The sequence below is a fragment of the Taeniopygia guttata genome, chromosome 1A (assembly GCF_048771995.1).
Source record: "Taeniopygia guttata chromosome 1A, bTaeGut7.mat, whole genome shotgun sequence".
NCBI lineage: Eukaryota > Metazoa > Chordata > Aves > Passeriformes > Estrildidae > Taeniopygia > Taeniopygia guttata.
In genome coordinates this window covers 69,999,202-70,013,606 of record NC_133025.1, presented here as the reverse complement: position 1 = coordinate 70,013,606, position 14,405 = coordinate 69,999,202, and the positions used below count along the sequence as shown (strand labels likewise).

Here is a 14,405-nt window from a genome sequence, read left to right as displayed (position 1 = left end):
CTTTGTTTCAAGGCAATATACTGAGTCAACTTGGGCACCTAGAGCATGAACACACATGCCCTTGGTTTTGCTGCCCTCTTACAGGGACAGTATATTCTGGCCCTGCTGCTGGCTGTATGCTCCTGCACCAGTGCAGATCAGGCTATTAAAACCACTCACTTGAATCCTTGTTAACTTTTAAAGTGGAAATGAGATTAATCTACAAGTAGTTCAGCTCATAATTTCCTTTCTTGAAAAGTCTTAATTTTCTGTTTTACATACTGTGCATGAAAAGATGAATTTATAATCCTATCTTTTCTTCTTCTGCCATCCCAGCATTTGAATAAGTATTTGAATAATGATGGAAGATGACAACTTCTGTATTAGAGTGATGAAGTTAAAAAGCAAATTACTGTGTGCTTGTTAGATAACCAGGATTTTAAATTATGCCTAGTTCACTACTGTGCCTACATGGTGCATTTGCCAGCCAGCATAACACAACTGTTTTAAATGTCTGTGTAAAATTAAATAAAAATAATGATTAATAAACCTTGAAAGATCATTCATAGCAATGTGGAATTTCGGTTTCTATTTCTAGTCTAGCCTTTTGTAGGAAGTATCATTTATTCTTAAATACGCTCCCAAAGAACTCCTGAACTGAATAATTTTTCAGGGTTTTAGGGGAAGGCATAATGGAGGAAAAAAAGATTATAAAATCAGCTTAAATATTACAAGAGGTAAAATGCTAATAAAGGTCCACGTGACATGGCACAAAAATCAATTTAATATTTGTTCAGTTATAGGATCTTTGAACTTTTTAATCCAGACCACAGTTCTTGAAATGCAGATTTTTATCCTTAACTTTTGCAGCTGATGGAACAGTTGACAGTGGCCAGGGGTCGTCTGTGTACACTGAATCTGTGAGCAGTCAGCAGACTGTGTCTTATGGTTCCCAGCATGACCAGTCAGTCTCAAACACTGGAGTCCAGGGATACCCAGCTTCAGTTGGCCAAGTGCAGTCCCAGCAGCATGGAGGTTATCAGCCACCTGCAGCGGTAAGCCAGACCTTACAGCAGTACAAATGCATGGAATTGGTTTTGTGTGTCTGTTGAAAGATGAGAGGCAATCTGCCAGGCCATCCTCCACGTATATTTTATTTTGCATAGGATACAGATTCTGCATGCGAGGAGTTCAGGAGAGTTTTTTTTTTTGCAAGATGACTGATTTTAGAGGAGGAGGGGAAAGTGCAAGAGCGTCTTTGCCTTTAAAGCTTTTATTTAATCTTGACTGCAGTTAAGCAGAATAATGGGTTAGTAATTTTTGTGAACGGAAGTAACATCTTCAGAACAAGACTACCTCTTGAAAATAAGCATTTAATCTTGCTTGGGAAGGTGGTGTGTGTATGTATATATGAAGTTACCAGGGATCAAGCTGCTGGTTTAGTTTGAAGAAGGGATTAGAGTAATTGAAGCCACTGTATGAAATTGCTATGTGTATTCTGTGAGACTTTGATTACAGATTTTGCAGGTAAGACTTTTTTTAACTGTTACAGAATGTTGCATGTGAGAACTCAAGACTGAAAAGACCCCACATCCTTGTTCCCAGTTTTATTTCTAGCTTGTGTTGATTTGCTCATCATGTGTATTCCTTTTCCCTGGAAAGTCTGCACTGGGCACAAATACTTTTCCTACTATGTTCATTTGTGTTGCCCTTTTATTTTGGTATGTTTTTTCCTTGGTATGTTTTTAGATCTGAGTAAGAGTGTATGCAGAAATCTATTCTAATTCTGGAGTAGAACTTCTGCTACTTTTATATTGTCTTCAGTGGTTCCCTTGTCACTTGTTATTTACACAAATAAAAATTCAAGATTGAGGCAGACATTACGGTATAACGTAGTAACACCATAAAGATGTGATACTTAAGATTGAGGGTCCTCACTTCTGGTACCTGTTGTTGTAGCCTTTATTACAGAATCACTGGTGTAACTAGGATTTTGGCAAACAGGCTGCTATCACCCCCAAACAAAGCATCTCCATCTTTTTCAAAGACCTGAGGTGTGTGGTACTGTTAGTCCTTGATGATGAGTTTTTAATCCCTCTAAATAAGCTGCTCTTCTGGGTAAGCCATATTTTGGAGTGTGGGCACATACTGGGCCAGAAGCCATGTCCACTCTCTTGGGATGGCTGGCTTACAGGTTGAAAGACTAGAATATTTTGGGAGGAGGAGGGAGAACAAGCATATGATAAAGGTATAGCTGAGCTGTGTAGTTTGCTGCAAAAACGTGCTCAATGCTATATGATGACAATTGTGGTAGCAGGAGGCTGGTAGATACAGGGACTACTAACCCTTTGTTGGGATGGGGCTGACAGGTCGAAATTATATTGACAACTGAAGAAATGGCCTTAAAAAGAATCACAATGCAATTTGATCAGGACGAGAACAAGGTTGGTGCTTAAACTGGAATAATCAGCTACACAAGTACATAATGAGTAACCACTGGCTAGGCATCCATTTTGCAAAATAAATTTAAAAAAAAATCCGGGATTACATTGGACCACAAGCTGGACATGGTCAAAAACATCATGCTGTCATGAAAAAGGCAAACATCTCATTATATTAAATAGTAGTTCTGCTCTTGGCTATTGGTAAGTCTATCCTGCACCCTTTGGTTGAGTGAATTGGAGGGTGGCTTGGGAGAAAATTCAGAGGAGTGTTAAAAAAACCCCAGGAGAAATGCAAAAAACGTAGTTTATGTGGGAAGACTGAAATAATTGAGTCTATACAAGATAAGCTTGAGGAGAGAGAAAGCTGTAAAAGGCTGCTATGAAATAATGAGAGGCTGATCAGATCACAACATTATTGTTAGATAGAATAAAGAATGATAAGCCTAGAATAATTCAGCATAGAATTATTGTTTGGGAAGGGATTTATTTAATCCTCCACAAAGATAGATAAGTATTGTAGTTTCCATCAGTGCAGGTGTTCTGAACTATTAGATAAATTAGAGTCAGGAATGGTGTATAACTACTCCTGCCTTGGAATAGATGAAGATGTATTTAGTTAACCATTTGAGTTCTTTTCTATCTATCTCCCAAACTTTTAATCAATTTAGCAAGATTTCTCAAAACAGAAATCTTGGAAATCAAATATCCACTGAATATCTTGCTGTTTTCTCTCTGTAGGTCTGTATTTGATTTTATTTAGTTTAAGATATTGTGGGTTACCTCCATAAGAAGCGTATACTGCCTCTTTAAAAATATGTTTCCATTCACTTAAAAAACGCACAGCAAAACACAATAACAACCCCCCCCCAAAAAAAAAAAAAAGGAATAACAAAAGCCTCTGAACCAAAAAAATGAAAATCCCAACTCAAGACTTTATTCTGTTTCTTCTGATTTGATTGGATTTTGACCTGTAGCCTTCTGGATTGTGGCAAAATTACAAAATCCAGATGTTTTTATTGGCCCAGCATCTGGAAGATGCTTGTCTAAGTCTAATTTTACAGAATTTTCCACAGATTAAACTGAGTTTTTTCCCACAGCTCATGTTGTAGAAGGTGTAAGGTTTAAATTTTTATGGTAATGTTTCAGTTAATGAAGAGCCAGCTGCATGCATTTAGTTCATAATTTGGGCAGAGGGACTGCCCCAGTAGAAGAACTGGGTGACAGTTGTAATCACACATTCACTCTAAAAACTGATCAATGTTTGAAAGCTCATTAGTATCTAAGGTTTTATTTGTCAGACTACCAGGTGCTTTGAGTACACAGACTATGAGCTGTGTCTTGTGGCCCGAGAGAAACCATTCTCTGTCTGATCTGCCTTCCATGTGTTCTCATAAGGATTCTAGGGAGCTTCCCACACTGCTCAGTAACCTAAGGCAAACTCGGCTCCTCAGAGGTGCACACAGCCTGTTCCCAGTGTGTCTTGGCATTCATTCAGCATTCTCATATCTTGTGGTACCACATATTAGTCAATATTGGGCCTTCCATTGTGTATCTTCATTTCTTTTCTACCTCATTATAGTTTTTGCTGGTTTTGTTATTACTTTTTTTTAAGTGTTCAAGTTTTAACTTTTGTTTTCCTCCTTCAGCCTCAACGTGGTCGTAGCATGTCAGTTTGTGTCCCCTACCTTCCTGCTCTTCCCTGTATGTCCTGCATCCCTCTCAGTGCTCCTTGCACCCCACCACCAGCGCTGTCTGCACCTTTTTCTCCTTTCTACCTTCGGACTGTCCCTGAAGAAACCTTTGCAGAAAAACTTTCTAAAGCCCTGGAAAGTGTCCTGCCCATGCACTCTGCCTCTCCACGCAAGCATCGACGCTCCAGCCTGCCCTCCCTCTCTGTCAGTCCTGTATGTGTTACCATTTGCCTCCTGGCACAGTAAGATAAGTTATCATTAAATACATCCTGGGCTCTGGGCATTTTTCAAGGGAGAAATTGCAAAGTCAATTCCTTGTACTGTGCTGCTGGAATGTTGATTTTGTTAGTTTTTTTTATTTCTATGCAGCAGTACTGGTAACCATTATCAAATAGTGGCTGACTGCTTATTTCTTATCTTTTAGGACAGTATAAATGTAAATTACCCAAGTTGTACCACAGAAGGTAAAGGGAAGACTAGTTCTTAATACCCAGAGTCAGAAGACTTATTTTTTCCACTTCTCAGTAAACGCTGCATGTTAATTAAGCCCTTCACAAAACAGCAAGCTTTTAGAGCCTGATTGCTGTGGCTGCTTATTCTTAAAGCTTTGGCTAGCTGTGATAGTGATATTAGATATTTAGAGTATGAGTACTTTTGAGGTATTTTTTGTAAATTCTTATCAGAAACTTAACTTCAACTTCTTAATGGGAAGAAGCAGTAGTTTCATATTTCTTAGAAAGTCAGATGCAAAGATAACGTGCAAGAGGCGGTAGATTCTTTTCCATTTTCAGCTTCAGTTTACACAAGATAAATTTTGAGAAGCATTTTTGTGTAAATGAAGTAATTGGAACCAGGTTTAGAACATAAGAAAAGTACTTCATCTGTAGGACCTTCTCTTTAGCATCAGTCAATATGGAAATTTGCTGCTGCTTTTCCGGACAAAAGAGGCTGGGGAGAAAGTAAACAATGTGGAAACAGCAACGTGAAAAACTCATAAATGCCATTTGTCTTGAGCAGTATACTTACTCCTACAACTTTTTTTTCCAGTAGGGAAGAGACTACATGGTCTATAGGTATACTGCAGGCAGACATGAAAATATGCAAAATTACTAAATTGTTTGATGTTCTTACACAGAAATCTCTGTAGTGAAATATTCCCTACAACTCTTAAAAAAGATGAGCCTCCTCTGAAGTAGTACCTCAGATGGAGTGGAATTGCCTGAAGACTCTGCTGTTCTTAAACTTGTGAATGTTTTATTGTCCAGGCAAGAGCTAAGTTTGTTTCAATGAATGCTAATTTTTTGTATGAAAAGGTATGATTATAAGTGATTAAAGGATGTTTTTGTCTTACAAATTATGATATTAAATGCTATTTTAAAATGATAAATTATTATTAATCAACTTATTATTAATTTAATCAGCTGAAATTATATTTTATCTTACAAAATATTTCCTTTTGGCTTTTTGGATAGCATACAGGACACTAGCACTGTGGATTTTGTATTGGAAAATATTAACATCTAATGTCATCTTCTGAGTGCAAATTCGAGGCTCTGCATTATTGCTGTTCTCAAGTTCTGAATTTCATATTCCACATATGGCAATGACCTCAGGGGTTTGGTTGGAGTTCAAGCACTGATCACAATGGATAGGCCATAACAATAAATCTCATTTCATTGTCAGGAGCAAAATTGGTTCCTTTTTGTGAACTATTGGAATTGAACTGGAAAAGCAGCTCTAACACCAGCAAATATTCCCAATTGTAGCTATGCCTGCCATGGATGTATTTAATGGATATTAACACCTCACCTAAATTTCCTAAGTACTGTATGTTTTTGACCATGAATTGAGTATAAATTCTATAATTACTTCACAGAACTGCCTAGTGAACTGTGCATGTTGATGTGCTTTCACTTTTAATGTATGAATTACCTGTCTTGTTCATGTCAATACAGCCTCAGCATCCTCGTGGGGGAACACCACCGTTCCCAGATTCACAGATATTTTTCCCAACCGTTCATGAACGGCCGGTGTCTTTCTCACCACCACCTGTCTGCCCGCCGAAGGTGGCAATTGCTCAGCGGCGCAAGAGCACTTCATTTTTGGAAGCCCAAACTTGCCACTTCCAGCCATTGCTGAAGACTGGCCAGAGTTTAGTTCCACCTGGTGGTAGTCCCACCAATTGGACTCCAGAGGCATTTGTTATGCTGGGCACAGCAGCTCAGAGAGTCGCTGGAGAGCCTCTGCATGTGCAAGTTAATCCCGTGTTTGAGCAAGCTCCTGTCCACAGTGACTATAGATCTGGACCAACACCTCCAGAGGATGCTCACTACAGGATGCATCCAGAAGCTGTATATTTGGTGGGCATGCACTATCCATCACAGGTATCGGAGCAGTATGATCAAGTAGCTTATAACTCTCACGTGACTGAACAGCATTTGAAGCAGGTCTCTGAGTCAAACCATGGGCAAGGTGGTCCTCCACAAAGCTCTGTGTTCGACTTTCAATCGGGGCAAACATATCTGGCAAGACATGTTCAGAACCTGAGGCTGGATTCTGGGATGGGTCCCCTTTCTCCATTATCCAATGTTTCAGCTCCCCTGAGTGCAGAGCCAGCTCAGATGACGTTCCACCAGGTGTTTGTTCCGCACTCAGCCCCGGCTGTGCTCTCTCACAGTGCTGATGGCAGAGCGAGCTGTGTCTTTGAGTTCCATGTGCACACACAGAGCTCTGCTCCGGCAGAAGGGGCGGCTTTACCCCCACGGGCCTACAGAAGTCGCCGGGGCTCTATGGAGACCAGCCATGAGGAGTCCACCCAAGGCTTAGGGTCGCATGGTCGGCTTCAGCCTGTGACAGAAGAGCACTGTAACTATCTTGGTGTTGGGGTAGCGGGTCCCAGAGGGGGCTCTGCCAGGCGCAGCTGGCCAGAAGGAAGCCCAGAATACTCCAGTGATTCCTCACAGCTGACTTCCTCTGACACTGGTGATTTCCAGTCTCCCCCCCCTACAGGGGGATCATCTTCTGCTTTTGGTTCAGACTTCTCATTGCCCATTGTTCAGCTGCCTCAGAAGGTGTTGCAGGAGTCGCAGCTCTTCATCTGCTTCCCCCAGGGAGCCTCAACTCAGCAGGCCTTGTCCACCTCGCTTTCATCAGGACCACCTGCATCCTATCCTCAGGTTACAGGAGCAAACCCTTCCACAATTGTGCTGCTTTTTATAAGGGAAACCTTGCTTTTAGACCTGCTCCATGTGGTTCTAAGAATTAGCATTCATAGGGGTGTCTTTCCACCAAGTCTATACTAGGATCTCTTTAACTTAACCGGGTTGCTATGAAATAATGAGGCATTAGCAACCGTCTGGTGTGTATTCAGATTTGGCTGAAATATTGGTAGGACTTTGGTGTTAAAAGTAAAAAATGGTCAGTGTTCCTGCTGGGACTAGCTGTTTATTTGGTGAGAGATTGCTGGAGTACCAAATTGGCTTTTAAACAGTGGTTTTAATGAAATGTGTCTCTTCTCCACACTTAGAATCAGTAGTGGTAGTACAACTTGCTTTGTGTTTCTGTTGCTGCTTTTTAGCCATTTTAATGTGTTTTTTGAGGTTGAACTTTCATACAAATAATGTTTCATTAGACAACAAGGTTATTCTGGTGACTGTCCAAAATGCAAGAGCTTTTTCTAGATTTGGGGAAAGAAAGTGGGAAGAGAGGAAATGGAAGGAGCTGTGTTATGTATGTGTATATGGATTTGGAAATGTACTTGTTGAAGAAGTATTTGAGGAAGCTAAACAGGCTGAGTGGTTAATTAATGACACAAACAACTGTTGCTAGTTGGTACTGCCACACCCTCTAAGCCTTATGTGGTGTCCTTTTAAAGCAAAATTTGAAGCCTGAAGCTTAGTTTGGAGATGTGTTTTTTATCAGCGCATGTGGTATCTGCATTTGCAATGGTCACTTTACTGTACACTGTGAGGTGTGTGTCTATACATTGTGTCTGCATTCCTAGTCTGAAGTCTCATAACTTTCTGTGAAAAGAGAGGATTTACTTTAAGTAGACTTCTCTCTTACCTCTTTTGTCCTTGGAATAAGAGGCTTTAACATTTTAGTTACTGGAGCATTAGTAGCTTCGAGATTTGTGTGAAGGAGAATCATTTTGCTCTGTGTTAAGTTCAAGAACTAAGTATTTAAGGCTTTCTGTAAGGAATATTAAAAGTGTTTTAGTAAAGCTGGAACAGCTTTCATCACTAGTCTAATACGTAACAATTGCTATGGTGTAGAATTTGTAGAATGAATCTCTTACCCAAGAGAACTTGAGAACCTTGAAAACTTTGTTTCTCCATAAACCTTTGTTAAACTCAGGAGGCAAATTCTGATGGATATAAAATACATATGCAAAACAAAAAAAGAGTAACTTCTTTTGCAGAATATAAATTCTGGGATCTTTTATCTAATTCATTAGAAGACTAGAATTTGAAACCCAAACTGAGTCAATGTGAACACATGTTACAGCAGTGGGGTGTAGCACATGTATAGATCCCAACCTGAAGCTTCTAAAACAGCAAAGAAAAAAATGGTTCTCTTCATTGGTAGTCTGCTTTCCCCAAGGTTTCCATAATTAGAAAAATACAGAATTTTTACAGACATGTTCCTGATGAGCTTCTGCAAGCTCAATGATCACAGCATGAAGGAATTTCATAGATATTTCTGGTATGATACATATGCACCAGATATGCTTCTTACAAAGGCAGTTCACCCAAGTGGTGCATGCTCAGGCAACTCATCTGGAGGTCTTTGTCTAGTTCTCTCCCAGGAGCTGATAAAGAAATACAGTTGTCACAAAAACAATATTACAGATCCTGGGATCTGATAAAAAATTTTTAGTCACAAAAAAAGTAATGAAAGTCCATTCCATTTTCCTTTGCATCTTCCACGTTCATTTGTATGCCACTCATCCATTTTTTTCGTTGCTTGCTCGAAAATTTCGTCTTAGCTAGAATGTTAACTCTCATATTCCTCTATATCTGATTCTTGGTAGCCTTTGAATGGTAGTGACTCTGGAAACGATTATTAGCCTCTGTTTTGACATGCCTCTCAAAGGAAACTCATGACATTTATGTGTACTGGGCACTCTGTAATTGGTCTAGAATTCTGTATATCTTCTTGCTTGGTTTTTTTATGGATAGGTTTATTTCCATATGGCCTCCTTTTATTGCCCCACTTGTCTTTGTTTGGAACACATGTAAAGGTAAAACTTAATGCATCTATTTCCAGTTACCATACCAAGGCATCCTGCTCTTAAAGCATCACCAGTGGAAGAAGAAGCTGGTAGGCTGATCTGTCTCATGTTGAGGGGCATATGGGTTGCAGAGTCCTTCTGTATTAGTTATTTTGGAAGACTTAAAATGATGTTCAGAACTCCTCCAGATTGCTCTGCCTTGTTCTGGTTGTCGTAATGGAATTTGGCCAGAAGGTCTGCTTGTCCAAAAGAACAAGCTACAAACTTATTCCAACCAGATAATTCCAGGCAGAAATTATTTTAACTGCCTGCAGCAGAAACCATGGAGTTTTTCTCAGCTGATTGTCTTTTTTTTTTCCCTCCAGACACAGGTGCAAGGCCAGCCAGCCTCAAGCAATGCTGCGGTGCCATCCCAGCCTACTCAACACACTCAGCAGGTACAACCACACTTCCTAAACTCAGGACTGAAGTACTCATAATATAGAATTTTGATGACTCTTTTAAGAGCAATTGTCTACCTCTGTCACCATTTGACCCATAGTTTTGCAGCAGAGGAATCCTTTGGTTCTCACTCAGTCGAACATGCTATGAGATACACATTGACTTTCTGAGATTTATTTTAAAAACCATGTTGATACTTGTTTTCCCATGCCTGTCTTCCCCTACTTCCACCTGACCTTGCAGTGGTGCTGCTGTTCAAGGGGGGACATGTCAGTACTTGCAGATTAGACTGTGTAGACAGGCAGACTTCATTCTTGTGATTTCTTCTAACTGGAAATCTGATCTGCAACATTCTCTTCTCTTTACTGCCTTGTTATCCTTTATACAATCTTCATTCTTGGTTTCACAGGTGAAAGTTCTCTTGCAAGATTTGGTGTCAGTAATGGAATCGTATTAGTAATGCTAATATGTAATTGTTAAAGCTTTGGCAGATTCTGAAAAACCACTGATATCACTTAGGAAAGAGTAAAAAGCAGAATTTAAGTAGGATATGCTTTAAAAGTCTCTGCTGGGGGGTAATACAGCTTCTTCCTCTTTTTCCTGCTACAGAGCACACAGCAGCCAGCCTCTTCCCAACAGCCTGGACAATACCAGCTGCAGCAGCCCTCAGTTTCTGCCAGCACCACTCCTGCACAAACTGTCTCTCAAACTCAAACTTCACAGGTCATGCCAATGCCTCAGGCAGCAGCTGGGACACAGGTAAACAAAATTCTTTCTAGAAGAAGATTTTTTTTTTCTTCTTCATAGCTGGTAGATTCAATATGCTGCTGCTTTCACTTTTGTCATCTTTCCTAATGGTTTTAAAACATTCATCCAAACAAGAGTATTCTTACTGTATAACTGTCAGTTTTGTTGAAAATGTGTTGGAAGCCCTCTTACACGTGGCAGTTGTGAGTAATTTGAGGTTAGGAGAGCACTTTCATGCACGAAGATCTTTCAATTGTCAAAAATATCAGGAAGCATATTAATGAATGGTGTATTGTGAACAGATTTTCAGGAACCTGTAATTTCTCTGTTTCCCATCCACTGTCTATCTTCTGCACCATTACATGTGTAAAACATACTTCTTCAGGTAATGAGCTATAGGACTCCTTTCTTCATTTTGTCGTCTTTCTTACTCAGCTCTTCTTCCTGGTCAAGAAGCTTCTGTTACTGATTATTGCTTCATTTTGGCTTATATCTCTGTTGAATGTGTGAGCTGCAATTTTGTTTTTAAAATTGTTTTGTTGCTTGTTCATCTAAGCTGCCTTTCCAGTTGCATCATTTGCTGCCTTTAACTGATGTATTCCCTGCCATTCTCAGAATGCTGGCACAGTGGATTTTAATTCTCCTTTGCTTTAGTCCCCATACTCAAAGCTGACAGATTTGTTGTAGGATTTGCACTTCTTTGCTGTAAGAAGGCAGGCTTGGGTCTGGGGACAGAGTTGAGGAGAATTTAATTATGTTTATGCACAAATCAGTGCTTCAGGGTATTCACATGTTGCTCTTTCACCCTCTGTGGGTGTCTGTTTCAAGAGCCTGTTGAGCTCTTCAAGGGAAGTGTTGCAAAGTGAGAACTGTTTGGAACTCCAGCCAGCTTCCCAGCCACTCTGCCAACTGTGCTCCCCAGCCACTTTAACAGAGTGCTGTAACTTGAATAATGCCTTCTTTGACTAATGTGTAAAACTCTGCTTTCCGCAACCCTGCTTTAAAAAAAAAATCTATCTCTATTTTCTTTACCTCCCCAGCTTCCTGTTTCCCAACCAGTGTCGATCATCCAAGGCGAGCCTCAATTACCTGTTGCAGCATCTTCTCTCCCTCAGCCTTCAGTTAACCCATCAGTCCCCATTGGCTCTCATTTTCTACCCATGGGACAGGCCTTGCCAGCTTCTGTGGTTCCCCAGTTCCCAGTGTCTCAGTTGCCTGTGGCAGCTCCTCATGTGACAGTGGCTCAGCCAGGTTTCCAGTCGCTGCCCATTTCAATGGCAGCTGGCATGAATCAACCACTGCTCACACTGGCCACGTCTGCTGCGGCAGCTGCTGTTCCTGTAGGACCAAGTGTTGTCCCTAGCCAGCTACCCACGCTGATGCAGCCTTTGGCTCAGCTGCCCAGCCAGGTTCTCCCGCAGCTCCTGCAGCCGCCTGTCCAGGCCGTGGGATTGCCAGTCAGCATTGGACAAGCTGCTGAAGCTTCACTTCCTGCTGCAGATGCTCTTTACCAGGTATTGTTGCAAGCCAGCAGACCTCTTCTCCACATTTTTGCCCGTTCCTCTAAGGTACCAGATCTGAGCTGCGTGCCCTGGCCAGCTCACTTCTCACATGAGAGCCATTAAACCACTAGAATAAATTCTTTTGTGCAATAAAGAACCATTTTAACGGGGAGAGAAGAAAAAAAGTCCTTGGACAACCATGGGTTTTGAATTTTTCATATTTGGCATTGGAATTTGTCTAAAATGACAGAATCATAATGCTGTGCTTTGTTCAACCACTGTGTGAGAGAGAACAGCTATATATGCATGAGATCTGTCAGCTTGGGGAAAAAGAAAATAAGAAACTGTAACTTTAAAAATAGGAGATATGTGTTGGAAAGAAAATCCATGGCAGCATATTCAACAATGTCAGTATTTCATTCCAAGTCTGGGAAGGGATAGGATAGGGAATTTGTAGAAATCAGTAAGGCAGCATTGGTCTTGGATGTGATGTAAGTACCTGGTGCTGGTTGTGAACAGTGGACTGGTGGGCACAGACTGCTTCAGCGACTTTATGTGATCACTCACTGTAAAAGTGGTAACCTGAATGATGATTAAAGTGTTCTTGCTTCTGGGTCAGCTCATTACAAGAGGACAGGAAAAACACAAGAGTATTTTTGCTATTTAATCTCAAGAATCAGCAGCAGTTGCATAACATCTGAGCTGTAGTTTTTCAGCCTGAAAATTCTTCAAGCTCATTTCTAATCTCAGGCTTTAAAATCTTAATCTCTATAGGCAGCTGCAAAAGTTGGGAGATGAAGATTCTTTTGCCTAAGACTTGGGACTGTGAGTGGGAATTTGTTTGTTCGGGCTTGGTGACTTATGCTGGCTACATGAGCAGTTTTTTCTGCTTCTTTGGGAAGATTTTGGGAGTGCTTGAACAAGTACAGGAGGTTGGAACATATCCCTGGAACTGATACTTTTTTTATTACTGTCTTGTTTCTTAATAAGCTCTGCTATTCACTGACTTGATTCCCCCGTTTCTGTTACAGGGCTTCCCACCTCAGCTGACACCGCAATACCCAGCAGACTCCAGCGTTGCACCTTCCTCGGCTGTGGCCTCTGCCAGTATTCCTTCTGCTGTGCTGTCCCCTCCCTTGCCCACAGATGCAATGGCCCAGTCAGGGTACCTTGCTCCTGTTGTGCAGCCGTATGGGGAACAGAATGTTATGGTTTCCATGGGCAGCCTGGGAGGACAGGTTCAGGTGCCCCAGCCCCCTGTGAGTTTAGCACAACAGGCCTCATCTGCCTCCTCACAGCAGGCAGTTGTGGAGGTAAATATACATAATATAATGTAACAGTAGATTTTGGATGTTTGACTCCTGCAACAGTGTATCTCTGTGGGGAACTAAGCCCTTCTGTGCTTGTCTTCAGTTGGAAGTTAATATTTCAAATTGCCTTTTTCTTGCAGCAGAATGTCATGCCAATGTGGGGACCTTGTTGCCACTGGTTGTTCTGTTGGGAAGTGAGTGTGCATCCTGCAGGCAAAAAGCAGTAAAACACTTCACTTCTTGCTAGTACTGTAGAACATTTTTGCCATTTCAAAGACAAGCTGCAATCAATAGCCTTTGGGAATCTGTCATTATGCCTATTCCCTGCAGCGTGGTTCTTGCAGGGAGAATTGGAATTGTCTACGTGTTCTTCATTGGCTTGCCTTTTGCACATTCTGTTAGTAAAACTGTGACTGCATGGCCAGCTGTAGTGACATGTGGCAGTAGAAAGGATGTGTGGCTGGTTTCCTCTCCTCACCCCTCCTCAGATGACATTGTGCTTCACTGCAGTTTGCTCTAGAGTATTTTGTAAACTAAGGCTATCCTAGATGCCAGCTGTTTAAACTTCTAAAAAGGCAGAGCTTTCAGCTTTACAACTGGTTTGGGAGGAAACACTGAAGACTACTGGGTTGCTTGAAGAGGAACTGTACTCTTTTGGGGGGGGGTCTTGACTGTAGGTTTCTATCCATAGGGTACTCAGGGAGTCTCACAGACTGCTGCTTCAGAGACTCTTCCAGCAATGCAGCCTGCTCAGTCTACTCCTTTGGCTTCTTCTATGGATAGGTGAGCACTGCTTCTTTTCACCAAACTGAGTTTCAATGTCATGTGTTAGATTATACTTCCATGGATAATCTTCAGATGTATTTTCTCACCAGGGGTATTTTTTTTTCACTGGGAGTATTCTTGAGGATGTCATTAACTAAAGTTCCTAGAGGAAAAACAGGGTCGTGAAGGGTGGAGTATGTTATGGGGGTTATTTTATGGAGGGAATAAGTAAGGTTGTGTATAGTGATTAACTTTTTTATTTGTCGTGTCAAATGGATCATAAGTGATAGGTT

The 14,405-nt window shown here is 41.1% G+C and overlaps 1 protein-coding gene across 17 annotated transcripts in view; it reads left to right on the top strand.

Moving 5' to 3' along the window:
* Positions 1–14,405, top strand: part of WNK1 (WNK lysine deficient protein kinase 1) — a 98,029-nt gene that overhangs the window by 55,988 nt on the left and 27,636 nt on the right. For 7 of the 17 annotated variants that reach the window (XM_072923889.1, XM_072923893.1, XM_072923890.1 and 4 more), the window contains 9 exons: positions 850–1,034; positions 4,070–4,327; positions 6,070–6,498; positions 9,713–9,784; positions 10,398–10,547; positions 11,576–12,049; positions 13,069–13,350; positions 13,488–13,541; positions 14,039–14,130. In XM_072923889.1, coding sequence (XP_072779990.1) covers positions 850–1,034; positions 4,070–4,327; positions 6,070–6,498; positions 9,713–9,784; positions 10,398–10,547; positions 11,576–12,049; positions 13,069–13,350; positions 13,488–13,541; positions 14,039–14,130 — 1,996 coding nt within the window. Of the gene's footprint in view, positions 1–849; positions 1,035–4,069; positions 4,328–6,069; positions 7,291–9,712; positions 9,785–10,397; positions 10,548–11,575; positions 12,050–13,068; positions 13,351–13,487; positions 13,542–14,038; positions 14,131–14,405 lie in introns of all 17 variants that reach the window. The other 10 variants (XM_030263933.4, XM_030263934.4, XM_072923896.1 and 7 more) reach the window with 7 other exon arrangements.